General features: G+C 45.6%; 1 protein-coding gene across 2 annotated transcripts in view; it reads left to right on the top strand.

The window, feature by feature from the left end:
* Nucleotides 1-9,087: 9,087 nt before the first annotated feature.
* LOC120706697 (bifunctional aspartokinase/homoserine dehydrogenase 2, chloroplastic-like) overlaps nt 9,088-22,245 on the top strand; it is a 28,629-nt gene continuing 15,471 nt past the window's right edge. Inside the window, exons 1-6 of one of the 2 annotated variants that reach the window (XM_039991403.1) lie at nt 9,088-9,377; nt 10,249-10,314; nt 10,687-10,751; nt 10,911-11,288; nt 11,842-11,930; nt 16,426-16,729. In XM_039991403.1, the coding sequence (XP_039847337.1) occupies nt 9,304-9,377; nt 10,249-10,314; nt 10,687-10,751; nt 10,911-11,288; nt 11,842-11,930; nt 16,426-16,729 (976 nt within the window). In that variant the 5' untranslated portion in view covers nt 9,088-9,303. The remainder of the gene's footprint in view (nt 9,378-10,248; nt 10,315-10,686; nt 10,752-10,910; nt 11,289-11,841; nt 11,931-16,425; nt 16,730-22,245) is intronic. The other variant, XM_039991402.1, reaches the window with a different exon arrangement.

The raw sequence follows: 22,245 nt of genomic DNA, 5'->3' as shown, positions 1-22,245 counted from the left end.
AAATATGTGACATCGAGTTCTCCTGCGAGGTCCTCGATGCGAGCGAGGAGATGCTCGCCGCCCAGAATGCCGACGGGGACACACCTGGCAACCAGTCCGCCTCTCCCAGGCGTGACCAGTGGCCCTCGGCCCCTGATGCCCCCAAACTCAACTACAGGCAAGACCGCAGGATTCACCGCTGGACATGGCAGCCAACGAGTTTGACAGTTTGGCCAAAGTTATGAAATTGTAATATCTCAACTGGTTGATATTTTGAGGTGAGACTTCTACTAGGACCTGTAGCACTATGATACATGTGCTACTTTTAATTGGAGCTTTTGATAAGTTGCTTTCAAATTTTGGTTGGGGTTTCGCATTTAAAGTAACAGGTTCAGAGTACCACAGTACATTGTCTATGACCATGCAACATGTGGTTCTTGTCCGAGAACTCACAGATTAATAGTTCTTAAACTCTCCCTCCTTTGAACCTAAACACTAGCTAGGACTTATAGCCTTATAAGGCAGCTACAAAGGTTAATAGAGATGAGCAACAAGCTGGTGTTCGAATTTGGAAGAAATTCGGTGACTGAATGTGTAGGTCCAGAGTTTTACATGCTCTGTATTTTGGGAGTCTCGATTTGAAAGGGTACACTGTTTTGAATCCTTGAACTTCAACCCTAAAACTTCAGTAAACTTGAGTTTTGGCCAAGGTTGCAAGTGTGAATGTTTAAATGAGAGGTTGAAGTTTGAACTTTAGCTGTTCTGAAGCCCGATGAATCGAAGTCCGAATTTTGGGTTCTTCCATATAGTTCATATCTCTTTTGTCTCCCAAATCTTTGGTCTTTTGAATAAAAATCATGTCTATCATTTGTAGCCCTTTATGCCAGCTTTAACTTTAGTTGAAGGTCTTTGATGAGTTGTTACTATGTTTTGGGCGAAATTCTTTGACATAAGGGCTGGTTTACAGTGCACCTTTGACCTGTGCAATCTGCAGTTCGGTAATAGCAGGGGTTACTGAACTGAATCCAATCAATAGAACCACATTTTCTGTTGAGTTGTAAATATGTATTTGATACAAATTCCTTTTTAGAAGAGGCAATAAAGGAAAAGGGATGGATATGATAATCTCCAATATACTCCATCCCCAGCGGAACCTGTTCGTCCACAAAGGTGCAAACGAGTTGGGCCCCCCTGCTTCCTGCTTGTTTGTGGAATTGATAGTTTAATCTTTGGATAGCTTGTGGACTAACTGGGGAGGGCTGGATCGGTCTGAATTGCCTGTTGATTATTTTGGGGACCGCTGGATAGGTCTGAACGCATGCTCTTATTCTTCCTAACTGTTTGTTGAGGGATTTGAAATTCCAAGGTATGTGTAGGGATAAATCTTGATCCTACCTCGTACACAGTGTACTCACATGAAAAATTCAGACCGTTTTAGGCAAATTACACTCTTTTGTTCACTAATAGGAAGCTGGATTTGTTACAATTTAGAATTAGGCAATGGCTTTTCAAAACCATTTTACTAGTGTTATAAATTATTGACCACTTTAGCTTGGTACTAAGTTAATAGTGTCTAAATTTGATCAACTTTATAGGAAAAGGTACCAAAATTTCCTATTTGACATTGCTAAAGCTGAGAATTTTTTATTTGATACTGAAAATTTTCACTTTCCTATTTCAACACTAAGTTGAGCTTTCATTTCTATTTGGCACTTCCGTCCATTCCGTAAGTTAACTAACAAGATTAGTATTTTTCTATGCTAAAAAGACTATCAAATCACTTCCAAAAAACTAGCAAACATTTTGTAGAGGTATAATGAATGGAGACGGACCTATTTGCGCAAAAACACATATGTAGCACTTAAAGTTGTAAAATTAAAATTCAACAAAATAGGCTACTTTTGAAGATTATGTGGATGTTTAGGGCACAAAAATACCTTCCGACAATTATCTAAAATACCTAATATTCCTATACTCAAACGAAAGAATTTATAAAATCACTTTACACCACAAGTTACAAAGGTATTTCGAATTCCTTTAACAAAAATAAATTTAAAGTTGTTTCACAAATCAAAATTTTGAGATACTTCAAGATTTTCTATGTAACTTATGATTGAAAATAATTTTAATATTTCATTCCATCATAGGATTATTATGTATATTTTCATTATATCTGGAAAGTAATGTTGTGCCGTACAAATTTAGATAATCTTCAAAAGTAGTCTATTTTGATGAATTTAGTTTTAAGATTTTAAATATAATATATGTGTTTTTGGGCAAAATAGTTTCATCTTCATTCGTTATATACATATGAAAAAGTTTAATGACTTTTGGAGGTGACTTGATAGTTGTTTTTTAGGTCACAAAAGAGAGGGGAGAGTTCACAAGTTAGTGTTCATGTGAGATAACCGATGGAATGGATGTAAGTGTTAAATGGTGAATGAAAGTCCAACTAAGTGTCCAATAGAGAAATTGAAAATTTTCATTGTCAAAATAAGGAAAACTTGACTTTACCCGCAAAAATAAGAATTTTTCTCACATCTAAAATATAATATTTTGATTACATCGATCCTAAAATATGTATTGATAGTTTGGTTATTTGGTATTTAATAAATTTTATATATTTTTGGTTGAAGTTATAGATGATTTAGAACCAAGCTAAAGTAACCAATGACTTAGAGCAGAGGGAGAGTAATATAAGAAATAAAAAGCGAAGTTTAGACTTAGTGAGGCCAACTACTTATGAACATTTGATGACGATCAAAAGTGCTCCGGTTCATTTTTCTTTGTTCTCACCTTAGTTTTTTTCCCTATGTTTTAGTTCTTTGTTTCAATTCATTTTATGTTTAAACGCGTCTTAAAATTGGACATGAGTTTTTGTTAGTGATGGGTCCATATGTTTACAAATGGGTTGAAAATAATAGATGTTAATATCACATCACATAATATACACTAGCGATTGAGTTTGATTGGAATCCGTTTAGTTCCCAAAAATTTTCACATACTACAGTAAATGCGAACGTTTGACCACTAATTAGAGGTATTAAATATGGAGAACTGACAAAACCCATTCCATAACCCCGGGTGAAATCACGAGACAAATCTAATGAACTTAATTATGCAATGATTAGAAAACACTGTGCTACAGTAAACCTCTAATTATGGATTAATTAGGCTTAATAGATTCGCCTCGCGATTTCTCGTCCATCTGTGTAATTAGTTTTGTAATTAATCTATATTTAATACTCGTAATTAGTGTTGGAAAAGGTGTCAAAACTTTTTGTCCAGAAAATTTTGCTAACTAAACGGGGTGTAATAAAGAACTACCATCCTGAGGTTGTGTCCTCAACCGCGCAACCACTCCCTATGTGATTGTGCAACATGTAGCAGACGGATATCGCCAATCTTAGAATGGCAACGGATATAAATTACAAAAAAAATGTTCAAAAAATAAATTACAAAAAAACAACCTGCAGGACGAGGGTAAGGGCTACCGGCTACGGTTTGTACTCACATTACTTACGAGTAGAGGCAGAGGTGGCTGTTCCGACGCTTGCCATCATGGGTTGAGAATTATCTGCACCCACAACTGTGGCTCACAAGCGCTTCATCTCTCGTAGTAGCCTAGCCTACCTGCTGTCTGCTGATGGAGACCGCTACCAGTCGGCTGCTTTCCATGCAGTCGACCTGCTGATGCGACTCGGCAGGGTAAAAGATAATTTCGCGGCCACCGGACGCCGTCGCTACCCGGATGCTCCTTCCGTTTTCACCGATGCGGCCTCCCGGCTGGATGCTCCTTCCGTTTTCACCATCGCCGTCACGGAATTCGCGCACCTCCCGTTTTCACCGTCGCCATCACGGAATTTACGCACCGCCTGGCCGCCACTAGCATTTCGACATTTCGTCCTTTTGTTCTGCTTGCTTGTCATTGTTCTCAGGAGGATCGGAAGTTGTCTCTTTGCGGGGCTGAAGCTGCAAGCTTGCAACAAACAAAAGAATGGAAATAGAAATACGGATACTCAAAATATCCAATATCCCTATGCACTTAACCATCAATATGGATACCCTTATGTAAACACAGCTAGAAAGACAACTTTTTATCATACACAGTTAGTACCGGTCACTCTATATCCGGTACTAAGGTGGCACAAAGCCATTTTAGTACCGGCTCTCAATTTGAAAGCTCCGGAAGCTATTTTTGTATTGGATTATAACATCAATATGTACTAAATATCACCTTTTAAGAACAGTTCGTATTGTGTTTTTGATCTTTCATACAAATAGGACTAGATTGCTTGGTAAAAGGAAGCCTCTTTGCCACATATCGAAAAAATATAGTCTCAAAATAATTGACTTGTAAGGTTTTGACAATAGCGGAGGAGCAACGAGGCAATTTTTTATACAACAGTCTAATACTCAATCCCCAAGCTATACCAATTCAACTAGGTTGCTATCGTGGATAAGGATTGAGTTTTGATGATCATCAACTAGGGGTGGCAAATTGGTGACCCTGTGCACCTAAGGGTCACCAATTTGCACCCCTATCATCAACTGAGCTACACCTTAGTTTTTACCCATCCTCCGCCACGGGCTGTTGAAAGACAAATAAATGGAAAACATTGAAAGATAAATACCCTTCACTTTGCAAGCAATTAGCCATGGGAGAACACAGGGTAGTACTGAGTATCGGAGTAGAGTGCCTGATATTCATTGACGAACATAGGAATAACATATAAAATGGAACAACTAATTATGTTTTGCAATGTATAGATAAATATTAATCTCCAAATAAATTTATCATAGAAAATAATATATTCACATAAGAGTGTATGTGGAGCATGGGGCCATGGTCCCCTACGAACTCCATTCCTGATGACATTATCATAGCGCCGTTCTTAGCTTTAAGCTAATGGTCAAAGTTGTAAGATGCAACTCTCTTCATTCTAAATTCTAATGATCTCTTTGTTCTAAATCAAAGTATTCTAAGTTTGACAAAGTCTATGATAAATAAATAGTATTTACAATTAAAAACATCATTATTGCAGATATAGTTTTATAGTTTACTTCTTTGAACATGGTAATGTTAATGTTCTTTTTCTCTCTCTAAAGAAAAGATTTAGGAATTATTGTACTTTGATACGTGCAGAGTAACTTGAATTGGTTTTAAGGGAAAACACATGCCTAACCGAATGCACACAGTATTTTTTGGATTTGTCTCCTCATCAACATCAATCGATTGAAATTTTGTTATCCATCAATCATCTATTTCAACCATCGGATCGCCATCCAATAGCTGGGTCCGTTGTCTGTTGAGTTTGCTACCTATAGTGTTTTTTTCTAGCCAATAATAGGCTCAACAATCCCTAAATGCCAGTTAACTAGTACATATTTTTAAATTTTGAAAAATAACAGCCCCTGCTCATTGTCTGTCCAATTTTTACACGCACCAGTTTACAAATACAACATATTTTATATACAGTTTTTTTCTCCAACTACAGTATGAACAAGAATAACAACAAATAGAAAAGTCACATATAAAATTTTTGGACAAACAAAAAAAGTACAAATTCTTTTGCCAACTGCAGTACAAACAAAAACATCAACAAATAAAAGTTACAGGTAAAAATTTTGGATGAACAAATTTTTTTTGCCAACTACAATATAGGTAAAATTTTTGGACAAACAAAAAGTTGACAAGTCTTTTTTTCCAACTGCAGTGCAGGTAAAATTTTTGGACAAACAAAAAATCACAAGTCTTTTCTGCCAACTAATACAGTACAACTTCTGCCCCCCCCCAACAATATTACACCAATGTAGATATCCAAATGAGGTTCGATAGTTCTTAACTTATTATTACTTCTCAAATAATAAACATAATAGAACTTAGGCGCTGTTTGCATAAAAAATTTCACACTGACAACAATGCCCCTCTTACCAGGCACGCTTCTCAGCCGAAATTTTTTTGCACTTTTCACACAACTTACATGAACTAAACAGGCCCTTAATCATAGAGAAGATAAACATCAACACATTTAAGTAGTCTTTTAGTACATAACGGAATAACAAACAATCAAATATCGCTAAGCTGATTCGTAGCACTGTTCGGATTTAATGCTGCCATATGTATGATTGGGAAAATGAAACTAAAGCCCTGTTTAGTTCCTAAAAAATTTCCTACAGTATCCGCCACATCGAATCTTTCGACATATGTATAGAGCACTAAATGGAGTTGAAAAAATAACTAATTATACAGTCTAACTAATTAGCACGAGATAAATTTTTTAAGTCTAATTAGTATATAATTGAATATTATTTGTCAAGTAACAACGAAATGTGCTACGGTACCAAAATCCAAACTTTTCACCAACTAAACACACCCTAATAAGTTTTAAGAAGAGAGACTGACAGTAGATCGAGAAATGTAAGTACCACTGCTAAGGCTGACTCCAGCGGCTCCCGGTTGCGGATGCGGAAAGGGCAGGTGTTTCCGCAGGGAGGTCCACATGTAAGGCTGCGCAAAAGAAGTGGCTCTCTAGCGGACTGCGGGTGTGGATGCGGAGCTGTAGGCGGGCGTTAAGAGTGGCGCCAAAAGGCATCGGCGGTCTTGACCTTGGCGGGAAAGGGACTGGCGGGCGCGAAAGGCCGGAGCACCGAGGAAGGGAGGTGCCGATGCGGTCCAGGCAGGCTGTGTGCTCGGCGGCGACATTGGTCTTGTCCCCGGGCCCGGAGGCGCGTCGCTGTCCGGCGCGGCACCCGCGGGATTCTCCTCCCTGGTGGCAGTGGGATTGCGAGCGAGGTCATCGAGGAAGACCGAGGTGAGTAGCTCCAGTCCATCCATTGGTACCTTGATGCAGCTGTATCTTATTTGGGGATCTTGATTGTAGATGTGGAGTTAACTGTTGGATTATAGTAAAATGTTGAAATATTAGGCTCAATTGTTGATTTCGTTGCAGTATGTCGTCTTCCCGCAAGCGATGTGCTCGGCATCAGCAAGCGCAAAACTTCTATGCTGAGCAACAGCTCTTGACAGCGGCAGCGATAGTTGAGGTAATGCGCAACGATGAGGAGACCCAACCACGCCGTGGCTCTGTCCCTGGTAGGAAAACAGTACCGAGAAACAAGTACGAAGGGTACCATCGGTTGATGTCTAATTATTTCTATGACCCCCCTGTGTTTGATGAAATGTTCTTTCGGCGCCGGTGAGTGATTGGCATGTCCATGTCCATTGATTACTTGATGTTATAGGTGGCCTAAGTCATGAGCTTCATTTGATATAGGTTCCGCATGACGAAGCATATGTTCTTGGACATATGCCACGCGGTGTCGGCAAAGAATGACTACTTCAAGCGTAAGTGTAACGCCGCCGGTCTTCCTGGTTTCACAACTGTTCAAAAGGTAACAGCAGCGTTGCGTATACTTGCATACGGGGGTGCTGCAGATCGCCTTGATGAGTACTTTCATATGGGCGAGTCTACAATTCTAGAGAGCGTGAGGGGCAGGATGTTGCAAAGTTGTTGGCAAAGGCTGAAGAGAGGGGATTTCCTGGGATGCTTGGGAGTATAGATTGTATGCATTGGGAGTGGGAGAAATGCCCAACTAGGCTACATGGCCAATACAGGGGACACCACAAAAAACCAACTATTATCCTTGAGGCCGTAGCTAGCCACAACCTCCATATTTGGCATGCTTTCTTTGGAATGCCAGGGTCATTGAACGATATCAACGTTCTGCATCGATCCCATGTATTTGATAGCATCTCCAGTGGTACATGTGCCCCTGTGAACTTCAATGTCAATGGTTCCATACGGTCCCAGTAGGCTTGAAGTGCCTGGTTCACACCAACAATAGGATCCTTGCTCACAGTCAAGTAAGCTGCGCACATCACTTCGTCCTCAACGTGACTGAAGTTCTTGGTTCCCTTTGGTGCCCCCTTGTTGCCCGCTGGGGTGCCCCCTTAGGTGCACGCCTCCGGGATGCCTTTTTCGGTCCCGGTTCTGCAACCGGTTCTTCTTGCCCCTGCGAAAAGGAAAAAAAATTAGTGCTTATCCATGTCACTAAACCAATAAGGATGAAATCAAAGTCACCTACCATGTCAAAGGAGTCATGCATTCCTGTTGGCACTGATCGTTCCCCTATTTCTATTCCAGGGGTGTAACTGAACTCACGTGTTGGCACATTGGCAATTGCAAGGTTCTCCCCAGCATCCATGGCTGCCCACTCATCCTCCATTGATGTCGTGGTGCTATGGCTTGATAAAAAAAATAAGACATCACATTCAACATTGTGCTAGCATGAATGAATGCATGGATCCACACGGTCCATATTCCACATACGTAGATCTGTCCCTACTGGACTCATTCCACATGGATTCACAGGTCAATCCAAGCATGGCCCCAAACCATAGCCTTCCCGTCGCAAAACCATAGCCTAATCATGGCCCCAAACCCAGCCTGCCGCCAAACCCTACCCGGCCAAAACTACCCACATCACAGATCCATACGCACAAAATCCACCTGCCTTGGACATAACGAAGCATACGTACCTTGGACGAACGACCGCCGGTGTGGTCGACGAGGAGCCGCTACCAGGAGATCCGCCACCAACGGATCGAGTTCCCCGCGCCCTCTTCCCCCACGAACGCTCCGCGTCGCCGCTAGCAGCCCGCCGTCCCCTACGCTTGCGACCCTTCGACTCCAGCGCTTCTCCACATCCGCCGCCGCGCCGCCGCGCTCGGGGGACGAGAGCGACGGCTTCGAACCGTAGGCGAGCGGCGGCTTCGAGCGGCGGGCGAGCGGCACCTTCCAGTGGTGGGCGAGCGACGACGTGGAGCGGCGGACGAGGGCGGAGGGCTGATTTGGTGGCAGCGGCGGGTGGATTTGGAGGAGACGAGCTATCCACCCGTTGGAGCGAAGCGAGTCACGGGCGACGGTTGGAAAGGATGCGCGGATGAGAAAGAACGCGCTGATATGCGCGGCCCGCGGCCCCTTCGCATTTCCCGCACCGCATGCACAACTTTTTTTTAGAAAGACGTACCCAAATGTGTATCCTTATCGGATATACGTACCTCTCAACCCGATCTATGGACCCCACCGGCCCCAGGGCCCACTTGATGCACAATAGGTTTTCCTTCCTCCCCGAGATTCCATCTCCTCCCTTTTGCCACCCCAGCCGCCGCTCTCGACGCTGTCGGCCGGTGCGGCGCTCTCCAGTCCTCCACGCTCCCCTGCCCAGCTGCAGCTCGAGTCCAGCTGGTGCGGCAGCACCCTCCCTTCCCACGACTTCTCTGTTCTTTCTCTCGGCCTCGGTCTTCCTTTCCTATCGGCGATGACAGGGCGAGTTGCGCTGCCCGTTGTTCATCGAGCCATGGTGGCTTCGCTGGCGACGAACATCCGACAAGGGTATGCCTGCCTATTCCCTTCCCTTCCCATCCCGCTGCACGAAATCAAACACCCAAATCCCTAAGGTCAGATATTTGTTTTCGGATCTGACCATGATTTTACCTACTAAATTCGATCTTTTTGCAACAGTGGTGTTTGTTTTCGGATCTGACCATGATTTTACATGCTAAATTCGATCTTTTTGCATGGTATCAGTCCATCAGAATGCTAATACTGGGTCCGCCCCTGCGGTTGGGGCTGCTCGGCGAACAGGGTTCCAGCCCAGCCCAGCCAGCCATAAATGCCCAGCCGAACAGGGTCATGCTTGTTCAGTTGTGCATGGTATCAGTCCATCAGAATTCAGCTAGAGTTGGCCTTGTCCGGCCCGTAAACTTTGTATCAAAGCCAATTAAGAACTGGCAAAACTAGGAAATGGACAGTCATCTGTTCAGATTGGATTTGGTCCAAGAATAAGAAAGCCAGGAACGGTCAGAGCTATGCATTAACAAATAGCTGCTCGTATGGTCCGGATCCTGCCACGGAAATTGGGAGCATGAATGCACAAACTTGAAATTCATGCATCGCATGTGGGTCTCAATTAGCAGTTGAAGTAGTAGATGAGAAGTGATGTATTTCGGAATTTATGACACTGTTGTGAGCTTTACTGAATATTGTTTCAGTAAAATGTCAATTTTTAGTTTCCACATTACGTCTTGGTGGATTGGCCAGTCTTTTTTTTTCACGTTTCCTTTTTTGTTTCCTCCGAGATTTACAGGAGTTTATGCCATCTAATCTCTTCTGTGTTTTCAAAAAACCCCCCTCGGATATATGAGTATGATGTGCCACTCATTTACCTTATCCTGATTGTGTTAAATGCTATGCTGGTTCACAGGGGAACGAGCGCACAATGTTGGAAGTATGACTTAAGTCAAGACCGATCTTTGGGAGGCTCCGTAAGGTACTATTTTTTGTGATTTCTGTTGTGTATTAATAGTGTATCTTTTCAATTAGAGGACCTGGTTACTTTCATTACGGCTAAATTCCAAACTTGTCAGGGCCTTGTAGTCATTTGACCATTTCACTAGTTTCAGTCCACCTTGCAAGCTTCAATTGTATGTTCAGCATTTAGTGTCCGATGTTAGCAGAACCATACTTTTCTTAAAATATACATTTCAGTCCAGAATAATTAGCTTTGAAAGTCTAGTTATGTTGTCTTCCTTATGTTCAATTGGATCATTACTCCTTTACCAGTTCTATTCCAGTCATTTAAGCTTTGCCCCAAAAGCCCCTCAAGTTAATACCCTCTTTGTTCTGTTGCTACATTTTTCAGGATAGGTCAGTCTCAAGGAAGTTTTCTCACGCATCGTTCCACAAATTTGCTCAGACCAGCTGCTGGTAGTTCTGCCTTCCATCATTCATTCAAAATGTTTTCTTATCCTTAGCACAAACCATTCTAGCCTTGTCTCAACTTGAAAATGTTAACTTTTTCTCACCCTGACATGTTACCAGCTAAGAATTTTTGCATTTCTTCACCTATGTATTTTTTTCTTGCAGCAGCTATTTCAGTCGAACAAGATGATGTTAATACATATCTTCCAAAAGGTGATATGTGGTCTGTCCACAAGTTTGGCGGAACCTGTATGGGAACGCCCCAAAGAATTCAGAGTGTCGCAGATATTGTGCTCAGTGATTCTTCTGAGAGAAAGCTGGTCATAGTTTCTGCAATGTCCAAAGTAACTGACATGATGTACAACCTTGTACATAAGGCTCAGTCAAGGGATGATTCATATATGATAGCACTGGAAGAAGTTTTCGAGAAGCATATGGCTGCAGCAAAGGATCTTCTTGATGGGGAGGATCTTGCAAGCTTTTTGTCTCAGTTGCACTCAGATGTCAGCAGCTTGCGAGCAATGCTCAGTGCTATTTATATAGGTTTGCACTGCAAACTCCCCACTTCTCAGTTCATGTTCATGTTCCTGGGTGATGATTCTTTTTTGTCAGATCTGGAAGTATTCTCTTGTTGAATCCTTTCTTGTTCTATTTTGCTGTCTTGGAGAGTTCATTGCACTGTTTAAAAAGGACATCGCCTAGCCTACGTAGGCATTAGGCGCTAGCCTCCATCTTGGTGCCTAGATGCTGCCAACTGCCCACCTAGTGCCTGGCACTTTCTATAAAACCGGACCTCATTGATGTCTGCAGTATGTCATATGCTAAATTCATCATGCATTGACTTGTACACCAAAACTTTGAAAGTACCATCCTCTTGTAAGAGTTAGTCCCATGTAGCTTTATACCTGTTTTGGGGTTCTGTATTTGGTTAAGTAGTCACATTATCCACTGACGCACTTTGTTTTGACTAGTAGATATTCTTGTTAGGTAAGGTTAGGTGAGGTTACCAAATACACCCAAGATCAGTGGTAACTTCAAATTTGTTTGTCTGACATTTATAATACTTGTATCAATATTTATTTATATATTTTTGCAGCTGGGCATGCCACAGAATCTTTCTCCGACTTTGTTGTTGGGCATGGAGAGTTGTGGTCCGCGCAGATGTTATCATATGCAATAAAGAAGGTAACACATGAAAAATCTTCACAACTCTGTACAATTTATTTTTTTACTTAGACAGCTTATTAATGCTACTGCGAACTTATGCATTGTAACATCAGAATTGGCATGATGCTACATGGAGTGGCCTCGTGCTCTGTTAATGTCCAACTGAATAACAACGAGGAACACTTAATAGTATTTGCACTTGTGATGAATTTTTTAACTTGCCGACTGAACAATTTATGCAAGAAAAATAAAACAATATCATTCAGGGGGAACACATGGGTCATCTTTTGCAGCAGCACCACCAACAACAACAACATAGCATTTTTTCCCAAGCAAGTTGGGGTAGGCTAGAGATGAAATCCAAAAGAAATAAAGGTCATGGTTCAGGCACATTGATAGCTAGTCTCCAAGCGCTCCTATCCAAAACTATCTCTTTAGAGATATTCCAATCCTTAAGGTCTCTCTTAACTGACTCATCCCAAGTCAATTTAGGTCTACCTCTACCTCTCTTTACATTATCGACCCGCTCAAGAACCCCACTACGCACCGGCGCCTCAGGAGGCCTCCGTTGGACATGTCTAAACCATCTCAGCCGATGTTGGGTAAGTTTCTCCTCAATTGGTGCCACCCCGATCCTATCCCGAATAGCTTCGTTTGGGACTCTATCCCTCCTTGTGTGTTCGCAAAACCACCGCAACATCTGCATCTCTGCTACACTCAGTTGCTGGACATGGTCGCCTTTTTGTAGGCTAACATTCAGCACCGTATAACATCGCCGGGCGAATTGTTGTCCTATAGAACTTGACTTTTAGCTTTTGTGGCACCCTTTTGTCACAAAGGATGCCAGAAACTTGACGCCATTTCAACCAGCCAGCTGAAATCGCGCTGAAATCACACATCATGTACTCGGTCTTGGTCCTACTAAGTCTGAATCCTTTCGACTCTAACGTGCGTCTCCACAGCTCTAACTTCCTATTAATCCCTGCCCTATTCTCGTCAACTAGCACTACATCATTAGCAAAGAGCATACACCAAGGGATCTCACCTTGTATATTCCTTGTGACCTCATCCATCACTAAAGCAAATAAATAAGGGTTCAATGCTGACCCCTGGTGTAGGCCTATATTAATAGGAAAGTCAGTGGTGTCGCCATCACATGTCCGGACAAACGTCGTCGCTTCTTTGTACATATCCTTGATGAGGGTAATGTACTTAGTTGGGACTTTGTGCTTCTCCAAGGCCTACCACATGACATTTCTCGGTACTTTGTCATACGCCTTCTCGAGGTCAATAAAGACCATGTGCAAGTCCTTCTTCTGCTCCATATATCTCCATCAATTGTCGTATTAAGAAAATCGCCTCCATGGTTGACCTTCCAGGCATGAACCCAAATTGGTTTTGGGTTACACTTGTCACTCTTCTTAGGCGATGCTCGATAACCCTCTCCCAGAGCTTCATCGTATGGCTCATCAGTTTAATCCCACGGTAGTTAGTACAACTTTGAACATCGCCCTTATTTTTGAAGATAGGTACTAATATACTTCTCCATTCTTCCGGCATCTTGTTTGACCGAAAAATGAGGTTAAAAAGCTTAGTTAACCATACTATTGCTCTGCCACCTAGGCATCTCCACACCTCAATGGGGATACCATCAGGGCCCATCGCTTTACCTCCCTTCATCCTCTTCAAAGCCTCCCCGATCTCTACCTTCTGAATTCTCCTCACAAAACGTCTGTTGGTACCATCAGGGATCATCGCTTTACCTCCCTTCATCCTCTTCAAAGCCTCCCCGATCTCTACCTCCTGAATTTTCCTCACAAAGCGTCTGTTGGTATCGTCAAAAGAGTCATCTAACTCAAGGGTAGGGCCCTCACTCTCCCCATTGAACAACTTGTCGAAGTACTGTCTCCATCTATCCCTGATCTCCTCATCCTTCACTAGCACTCGATCTGTCCCATCCTTGATGCATTTGATTTGGTTGATGTCCCTTGTCTTCCGCTCACGGATCCTAGCCATCCTATAAATGTCCTTCTCCCCTTCTTTCGTGCCTAGCCGCTGATACATATCATCATACGTCTTACCCTTTGCTACACTCACAGCTCGCTTTGCAACCCTCTTCGCTAATTTATAGCCCTCGATGTTGGCTGCACTCTTGTCAAGGTGGAGGCGCTTGAAACACTCATTCTTCTCCTTAATATCCCTTTGCACCTCGTCGTTCCACCACCAGGTGTCTTTCCCCTCCTGTTTGCCTCCCCTCCTCACGCCAAACACCTCTGAGGTCACTTTCCGAACACATGTTGCCATCTTTAGCCACATGCCATCTGCATCTTCTCCTTCTTCCCAAGGCCCCTCACCTAGCATCCTCTCCTTAAACGCTTGTGCCGCTTCCCCTCTAAGCTTCCACCACTTTGTTCTCGCAATCTTGGCACGTTTGTCCCGGTGGACACGTATCCGAAGACGAAAGTCCGCCACCACAAGCTTGTGTTGAGGGACAACACACTCCCCAGGTATCACCTTACAATCTAAGCAATCACGTCTATCCTCCCTTCTAGCAAGGATAAAGTCGATCTGGCTCGAGTGTTGTCCATTACGAAACGTCACAAGATGGGATTCCCTCTTCTTGAAGCACCGGCGAAGCACCGGCGAAGCAAAACTGTTGGGACAACACACTACCGAAGATACACGCTAACACACTAGTTTCACACAGAAACACACTAGTTGCCGCAGCAACCTACTTGGAACTGATCCACTTGATCAGCTCCTCCTGAAGTACCTAAAGTTGCCTCTGGTCAGCCTGTAAGCATCCGGCTATGGCAACTCCTACTCTGCAACCCTGGCAGTCATTTACGGCAACCTGCCAGTAGCCACTAGCCACACACACTCCTCTTATGAAGAGAACAACCAGATCACTCTCTTTTGGTGCTGCTTGATCTCTTGAGGGAGCTAGGCCCTCTCCTCTCTTTTTATAGCACTAGATATACACTACTATACAGCCACAATGGCTTACATGCCAAGGCAAAGACTTGGCTCAACTTGGTCCCTTAAGCAAAGACTTGGATCACAAGTCAAAGACTAGACTTGGACCCTAAGTAACTTACATGTACCTACTGCACTACTAGTCAAGATTATTGCTAACAAAAACTTTTCAAATTTGCTCCAGCCTTTAGTCCTCTTTATTATCTATTATTCTTGAATACCCAAAGCTCAGTCTTTACAAGCCATTATTGTGTGAAATGACCATCATTTGCTGCTCTAGTCCAGTTCTTATTCGAAGTACTGTTATCATACGTAACCATGTACTTGTGTGGTTCAGTATTGAGATGATACAGATTCATAGTTACTGAACATTGACAGGACCAGTGACTTCATTGCTACTGCTTTCTCCAATTGCCATACAATTCACATAGTGGTTAGGGGTTTAATTATTTGCTAGTAAATGATTAGTCCTTAAGCAAGGATATTAGAGGTGTCAATTGGTGACCTTAGGTGCCCCTCCAACCCTCTTTAGTTCAAAATTTTGCACTAATTTTCCAAACTGAGATATCATTTTGGAGAATTAGTACAAAATTTTGAACTAAAGAGAGTTGGAGGCATGGTTCTTAAGGCGTCGCCTAGGCGACGCCAAGGCGTCAAGGCGCTCAGGGAGGCCAAGGCGTCGCCGACGCCCAGCCAGAAGAGAGGAAGAGTAAGGGGAAGGAGCGACCGGGATGAGGTGTCCATGGTCGCCTTACCATAACAGCAGCAAAGTGAGAGAGGGAGGGAGGGAGAAGGGGGAGGAAGAGGAGAAACAGCTTCCTGCTAGCTCTGGCGTCGATCCGACGGACAGCAGCCATCTGGAGAGCGTGAGGAAGGGAGGGAGAAGGGAGAGGAAGGGAAGGCTTCCCTGCTGGCTCTGGCGGCTGGCGCGGATCCAGCAGGCAGCGGCTCACCTGGAGAACTTGAGGGAGGGAGAAGGGAGAGGGAGAGGAGGGGGAAGCTTCCTGCTAGCTCCGGTGAGGGAGGGAGAAGGAGGGAGAGGGCGAGGGCGAGGAGGGAGAGGAGCGGAAGGCAGCCGCCGCCGCCGGCAGTGACTCGCGAGCAAAAGGGTGGGCAAGTTTGAGAGTGTTCGGGAGAGGGGAGCTAGGTCAGGCCTGGTGGGGATGTGGGGTGGTGCTTGGGCTTTTAGTGGGCTGGGCCAAGTTGTCTCCTTTCTCTTATTCTTTTTCCTTTTCTCCCTTCTCCTTCCTTCTCTTTTTTCTTTTTCTCCCTACATCCTGCTGCTATAAGGCGTCGCCTTGCTCGCCTAGGCGTCCGCCTAGGCGTCGCCTCGCCATGCCGACGGGGTCGCTCGCCGTGCCTCGCCTTAACGCTTTAAGAACATTGGTTGGAGGTGCACCTAAGGGTCACCAATTTGCACCCCTAAAGGATATTATTTCTGCTTTCCCTTTGTTACAGTTACATGACACAGGTAATGTAATATGTTGTTTACCTTTGTGAACAAATTGACCTATGCTATAGCATTTAAACCATGCAGTCTGGAGCACCATGCAGTTGGATGGATACAAGAGAAGTTCTAGTTGTAAAACCTAGTGGTCCTAATCAAGTAGACCCTGATTACTTAGAATCCGAGAAGCGGCTTCAGAAATGGTTTTCTCGACAACCAGCTGAGATAATAGTTGCAACGGGGTTCATTGCGAGTACAGCAGAAAACATACCTACGACACTAAAAAGAGATGGAAGTGACTTCTCAGCAGCCATAATTGGTTCTCTTGTAAGGGCACGCCAGGTCACTATCTGGACTGATGTTGATGGGGTATTTAGTGCGGATCCTAGAAAAGGTTTGTCCTGTACGATTCTTCATATGCTTTCTGACAATTTTTTGTTTCATTTTAACTTGCTGAAATTAGCAATAGCATACTGTGCAAACTCAACTTTGCGTGATAACACTTGCATTTGCATTTGCTTTTTAATCTCATTTTTCGGTCAAACAAGATGCCGGAAGAATGGAGGAGAAGTATATTAGTACCTATCTTCAAAAACAAGGGCGATATTCAAAGTTGTACTAACTACCGTGGGATTAAGCTGATGAGCCATACGATGAAGCTTTGGGAGAGGGTTATCGAGAGTCGCCTAAGAAGTGTGACAAGTGTGACCCAAAACCAATTTGGGTTCATGCCTGGAATGTCAACTATGGATGCGATTTTCTTAATACGACAAATGATGGAGAGATAAGGAGCAGAAGAAGGACTTGCACATGGTCTTCATTGACCTTGAGAGGCCATATGACAAAGTACCGAGAAATGTCATGTGGTGGGCCTTGGAGAAGCACAAAGTCCCAACTAAGTACATTACCCTCATTAAGGATATGTACAAGGATGCGACGACGTTTGTCCGGACATGTGATGGCAACACCACTGATTTTCCTATTAACATAGGCCTACACCAGGGGTCAGCATTGAGCCCTTATTTATTTGCTTTAGTGATGGATGAGGTCACAAGAGATATACAAGGTGAGATCCCTTGGTGTATGCTCTTTGCTGATGATGTGGTGCTAGTTGACGAGAGTAGGCCAGTGGTTAATAGGAAGTTAGAGCTGTGGAGACGCACGTTAGAGTCGAAAGGGTTCAGACTTAGTAGGACCAAGACCGAGTACATGATGTGCGATTTCAGTGCGACTAGGTATGAGGGGGGAGACGTTAGTCTAGATGGGCAAGTGGTGGTCCAGAAGTATACTTTTCGGTATTTAGGATCGGTGCTACAAAAGGATGGCGACATTGATGAAGATGTTAGGCATAGAATTTCAGCTGGCTGGTTGAAATGACGGCAAGCTTCTGGCATCCTTTGTGACAAGAGGGTGCCACAAAAGCTAAAAGGCAAATTCTATAAGACAGCAATTCTTCCGGCGATGTTATACGGTGCTGAATGTTGGCCTATAAAAAGGCGACATGTCCAGCAACTGAGTGTAGCAGAGATGCGGATGTTGCGGTGGTTTTGCGGGCACACAAGGAGGGATAGAGTCCGGAACGAAGTTATTCGGGATAGGGTCGGGGTGGCACCAATTGAGGAGAAACTTACCCAGCATCGGCCGAGATGGTTTGGACATGTCCAACGAAGGCCTCCTGAGGCGCCGGTGCGTAATGAGGTTCTTGAGCGGGTCGATAATGTAAAGAGGGGTAGAGGTAGACCTAAACTGACGTGGGATGAGTCGGTTAAGAGAGACCTTAATGATTGGAATATCTCTTAAGAGATAGCTTTGGATAGGAGTGCTTGGAGACTAGCTATCAATGTGCCTGAACCTTGAACTTATTTCTTTCGGGTTTCATCTCTAACCTACCCCAACTTGCTTGGGAAAAAAAGCTATGTTGTTGTTGTACTAACCTTTTTATTTGAGAGCAATAATGTTACTAACCTTGGTGATCGGAAGTGATAATCTGTCCATTAGGGACAGGGAATATATAAAGGCCTCATGGTCCATATGAGCCTGCAATATATATGGGCCTTGATATACTTAGCCACCCCCCTTCAAACTCATGGTGGAAATGGAGGATCTGAGGCATTGAGTTTGAGCAGGTGAAGCTGATGTTGCCTCTCGAGTTTGTGCTTTAGTGAAAATCTGCCACTTGTAGTTTAGAGGACACAATTTTTTATGACAATGTGACCAGGTAAAGGAGGAATCAACACTAATATGCTTTGTTAACGCCCTAGTATTGTCACATAGAAGAGGCGTGGGGGTATCACAAGAGATACCAAAATCAGCCAAGAATCATTGAAGCCACACGATCTCTGAAGTGGGGTGGTTGCAAGTGCTCGAAGTTCTGCCTCTATACTAGATTGAGATATGTCAGCTTGCTTCTTGGACTTCCATGTAAGAGGAGAAGAGACAAGAAGGATACAATAGCCTGTGACTGAACGACGATCTGTTGGATCACTCGCCCAAGTAGAGTCTGAGTAAGCGTGGAGCTAAAGCACACTGTCACGAGCATAGAACAAACACTGAGATGAAGTCCCTCTCAAGTATCACAACACACGGAGCAAGTGTCCAAAATGAACAAAAGTAGGAGCACTCACAAATTGACTTAAAATATGAACCGCATGAGCAATATCGAGTTTTTACAGTGAGATAAACAAGACTACACACAATATGTCTATATCGAGATGGGTCTTCAAGAGGTGTACCATTAGTAGGAGGAAGCTACAAGTGAAGATCCAAAGGTGTTGCACCTTTCTATTCTCAGTGATTCTAGAACGAGCAACAAGGTCTTGAATGTATTTGAATTGAGAAATGCAATATCCCTTTGCAGAGTACAAAAACTCAATCCATAAGAAATAACTGAGGGGACCCAAATCAGAAATCTGGAATTTCTTACCAAGCTGCTTTTTGTCATGATTAATATATTCCAAATCATCTCTCGTAATCATCATATCTTTAGCATAGAGAAGTAAGGTATGTCTACCTGGAGGGAGGTGAATAAATAAAATAGGATCATGATCACTAGGCACAAAACCAACCGCCCGTATCATGAAGACAAAGTGCTCAAACCAAGCACGAGGGGCCTGTTTCAGACCATAAAGGGCACGACGGAGATGACAAACATGTCCTCAAGGCACATCAACACCGGGGGTGGTTGCATATAAACTTTCTCATACAAACCTCCATGAAGAAAAGCATTTTAACATCTATCCGAGGGATAGTCAAAGAATATGCAGCGGCCATGGCAATCAAAGTACGTGTTGGAGTATATTGAGCCCATGTGTATAGAGGCCCATCTAGAGGCCCATGTGTAGATTCTATATATACCCACCCTTCTAGGGTCGGAGGAATACATCGATTATTCCTTCTATCATGGTATCATTAGTTTAGGTTTAGGTTTTCACCTCTCCTTTGTTTCCAGCCGCCGGCTCTCCTCTGTTTCCAGCTGCCGGCTCCTCTGGTGCCCGCCGCCGCCGGCTCATGGCCAGCCGGCCGCCGGCTTCCTCCCCCTCCTCCCTTTCCCCCTCCTCCTTCCCACCCCTCACTTCCTCTGCTTCGAGCCCCGCCTGGTCCGCCGCCGCCTGGACCGCCTGGACACATCGGGGTCCCCTGCCTGCTCCTGTCGCCGCCGCCGCCGCCGCTGGGGCGCGGCGGGGGGGGGGGGATCTGCTGGGGGCGCGGCCGTCGCCCTGGCGGCGCTCGATCCGCCTGCTGCGGGCGCAGCGGAGGCCGACTTGGCGCCTCCCCTGTCCCGCACGGGTGAGGAGCCACCTCTTCCTGGGCCGCCCCTTCCTGGGCCGCCCCCTGGCTTCCCTCCCCGTTGGCCCGTGCACCCTGGGCCGCAGCTGCCCCATCCTGTGGTCGCCGGGCGTGCCGCGGATGCCGAGCGCGCCGCGGTTGCTGCTACTGGAGAGAGCGCCGAAGCTGCGCAGGCCGTCGCCGCCCACCGCACTGCCGTTGCTGCAGGATCCCGCCGCCACTGTGGCCCACCGCGCCGATGTCGCGGGCAAGCGGCCCTTCACCGACGCCGCGCTTGATGCCGCGTGGACCGGGCTCGGGATGTCGCCTGCGGATGCGCCGCTCTCCACCGCCGCTCTCCGCGGGCAGCAGGCCGACGCCGCTCTCGCCGCGGCCCTCCTCGCCGCCAAGTCGGAGGCTTCGGCGGCTCAGGAGCGGATCCGCGTGGCTGCCCTCGCCTTGGAGCGCGAGCGTGCCGCGGCCGACGCCTCCGCTCTCCGGGTCGCCGAGGCGGAGCACTTCCTCCGCGCATCCTCCGGCTAGCTGCCCGTCGACCCCGAGCCAGGCGTCTCTTCCTCACGCCAGGCGTCGCCCGCTGGATCTGGAGCCCGGTACGACCCGACCGACCCCATGGTCGCCCAGCTCCACCTCCAGGCCGCCGGGGTCCAGAACATCAGGGCCTTGGTCTCCGTCCTCCTCGACCCCGCGTCCTCCTCCTACGGCCGCTGGCGGGACCAGGTTTTGCTCGCCCTCCGCCGCTATGCCCTCGACGACCACGTCCTCGTCGACTTGCCGATCGAGGCGCGGGACGTGGCGTGGCTGCGCCTCGACACCGTCGCCATGTCCTGGATCTTCGGGACCATCTCCCTGGATCTTCAGGACCTCGTCAGGGTCCACGGTGGCACCGCGCGGCAGGCCTGGGTGGCGCTCGAGGGCTAGTTCCTCAGCAACGCCGAGTACAGCGCCCTCCAGCTCGACGCCACCTTCCGCACCTTCGTGCAGGGGGACCTCTCCATCGGTGAGTACTGCCGGCGGATGAAGAGCATGGCCGATGCTCTTCACGACCTCGGGGATCCAGTGTCCGATCGGGTCTTGGTGCTCAATGTCCTGCGGGGCCTGAGCAGCACCTACGACCACCTGAAGGGCTGGATCGCCCGTCAGAGGCCCTTCCCCACCTTCCTGCAGGTCCGGGACGACCTCGCCCTCGAGGAGATCACCAGGGGTCTCGCGCCCGGATCGTCCTCGCCCACCTCCTCCGCGCTCGTTGCTGCTCCACCGACCCCCTCCGCTGCTCCTGCCACCTCCATGCTCGGTGCTGCTTCAGCTGGGCAGATCGGAGGAGGGGGGGGGCGTGGACGTCGCCGCCGAGGGAGAAGTGGTGGCGGTGGTTGTGGCAGAACCGCCTAAATTATCCCGGCTCAAGTGCGCAGGCCATCACCATAAAGGCAACATTAGCTTAAACGCACTTCAAACGGAACAATTTTTGGTCTGTCGGGTAACGTCCCGATACAACCACCGATTCTCGGATCGAACAAGCATACCCCGCACGAAGGCGAGTTCAGAGATATTACAACCACAATTATACAACTCAGGCATAATAACGATTACATACCAGTTAAAAACATTATTACAAAGCCAACTTAAATAAAACAGTTATACAAGTTATGATTATAAGTTCAGAGTCTAAACAGCGGAAGATGAAACACGATGACTACAACACGTCGCAAAAGTATACCAAGCTAGCCCAAGCATGGTATCACTCGTCATAGTCATTGCCGGCCGAAGACGTATCCCACTCTACGGACCAGTCAGGAGGCAACGAGCAAGGATAGGTCAAGCTAGCGATCTGATCCTCAAAACTCATACCTGAAAAAGGGTTTCAACAGCAAGGCTGAGTATTCTAATACTCAGCAAGACTTAACTGTCAACGGGTATAAGTAGCCCACTTTAACTAGACTATGCAAGGTTTTGTGAGGCTCTGGTTTTCCTTTTGCTGAAAAGCAATAAGAGTATGTTCTTACTTTCAAGTTTTAGCTTCAAGATTCTAGTTGATTAACCATTCTATGTAAGCAGCTACTATCCAATCATGGTGGAACTTCTAAGCAAACATCAAGATTAATAAGAATATTGTTGCTCTTATTACTC

This window comes from Panicum virgatum, chromosome 5K, assembly GCF_016808335.1.
Source record: "Panicum virgatum strain AP13 chromosome 5K, P.virgatum_v5, whole genome shotgun sequence".
Classification (NCBI taxonomy): domain Eukaryota; kingdom Viridiplantae; phylum Streptophyta; class Magnoliopsida; order Poales; family Poaceae; genus Panicum; species Panicum virgatum.
This window is presented reverse-complemented; position numbering and strand designations above follow the sequence as displayed.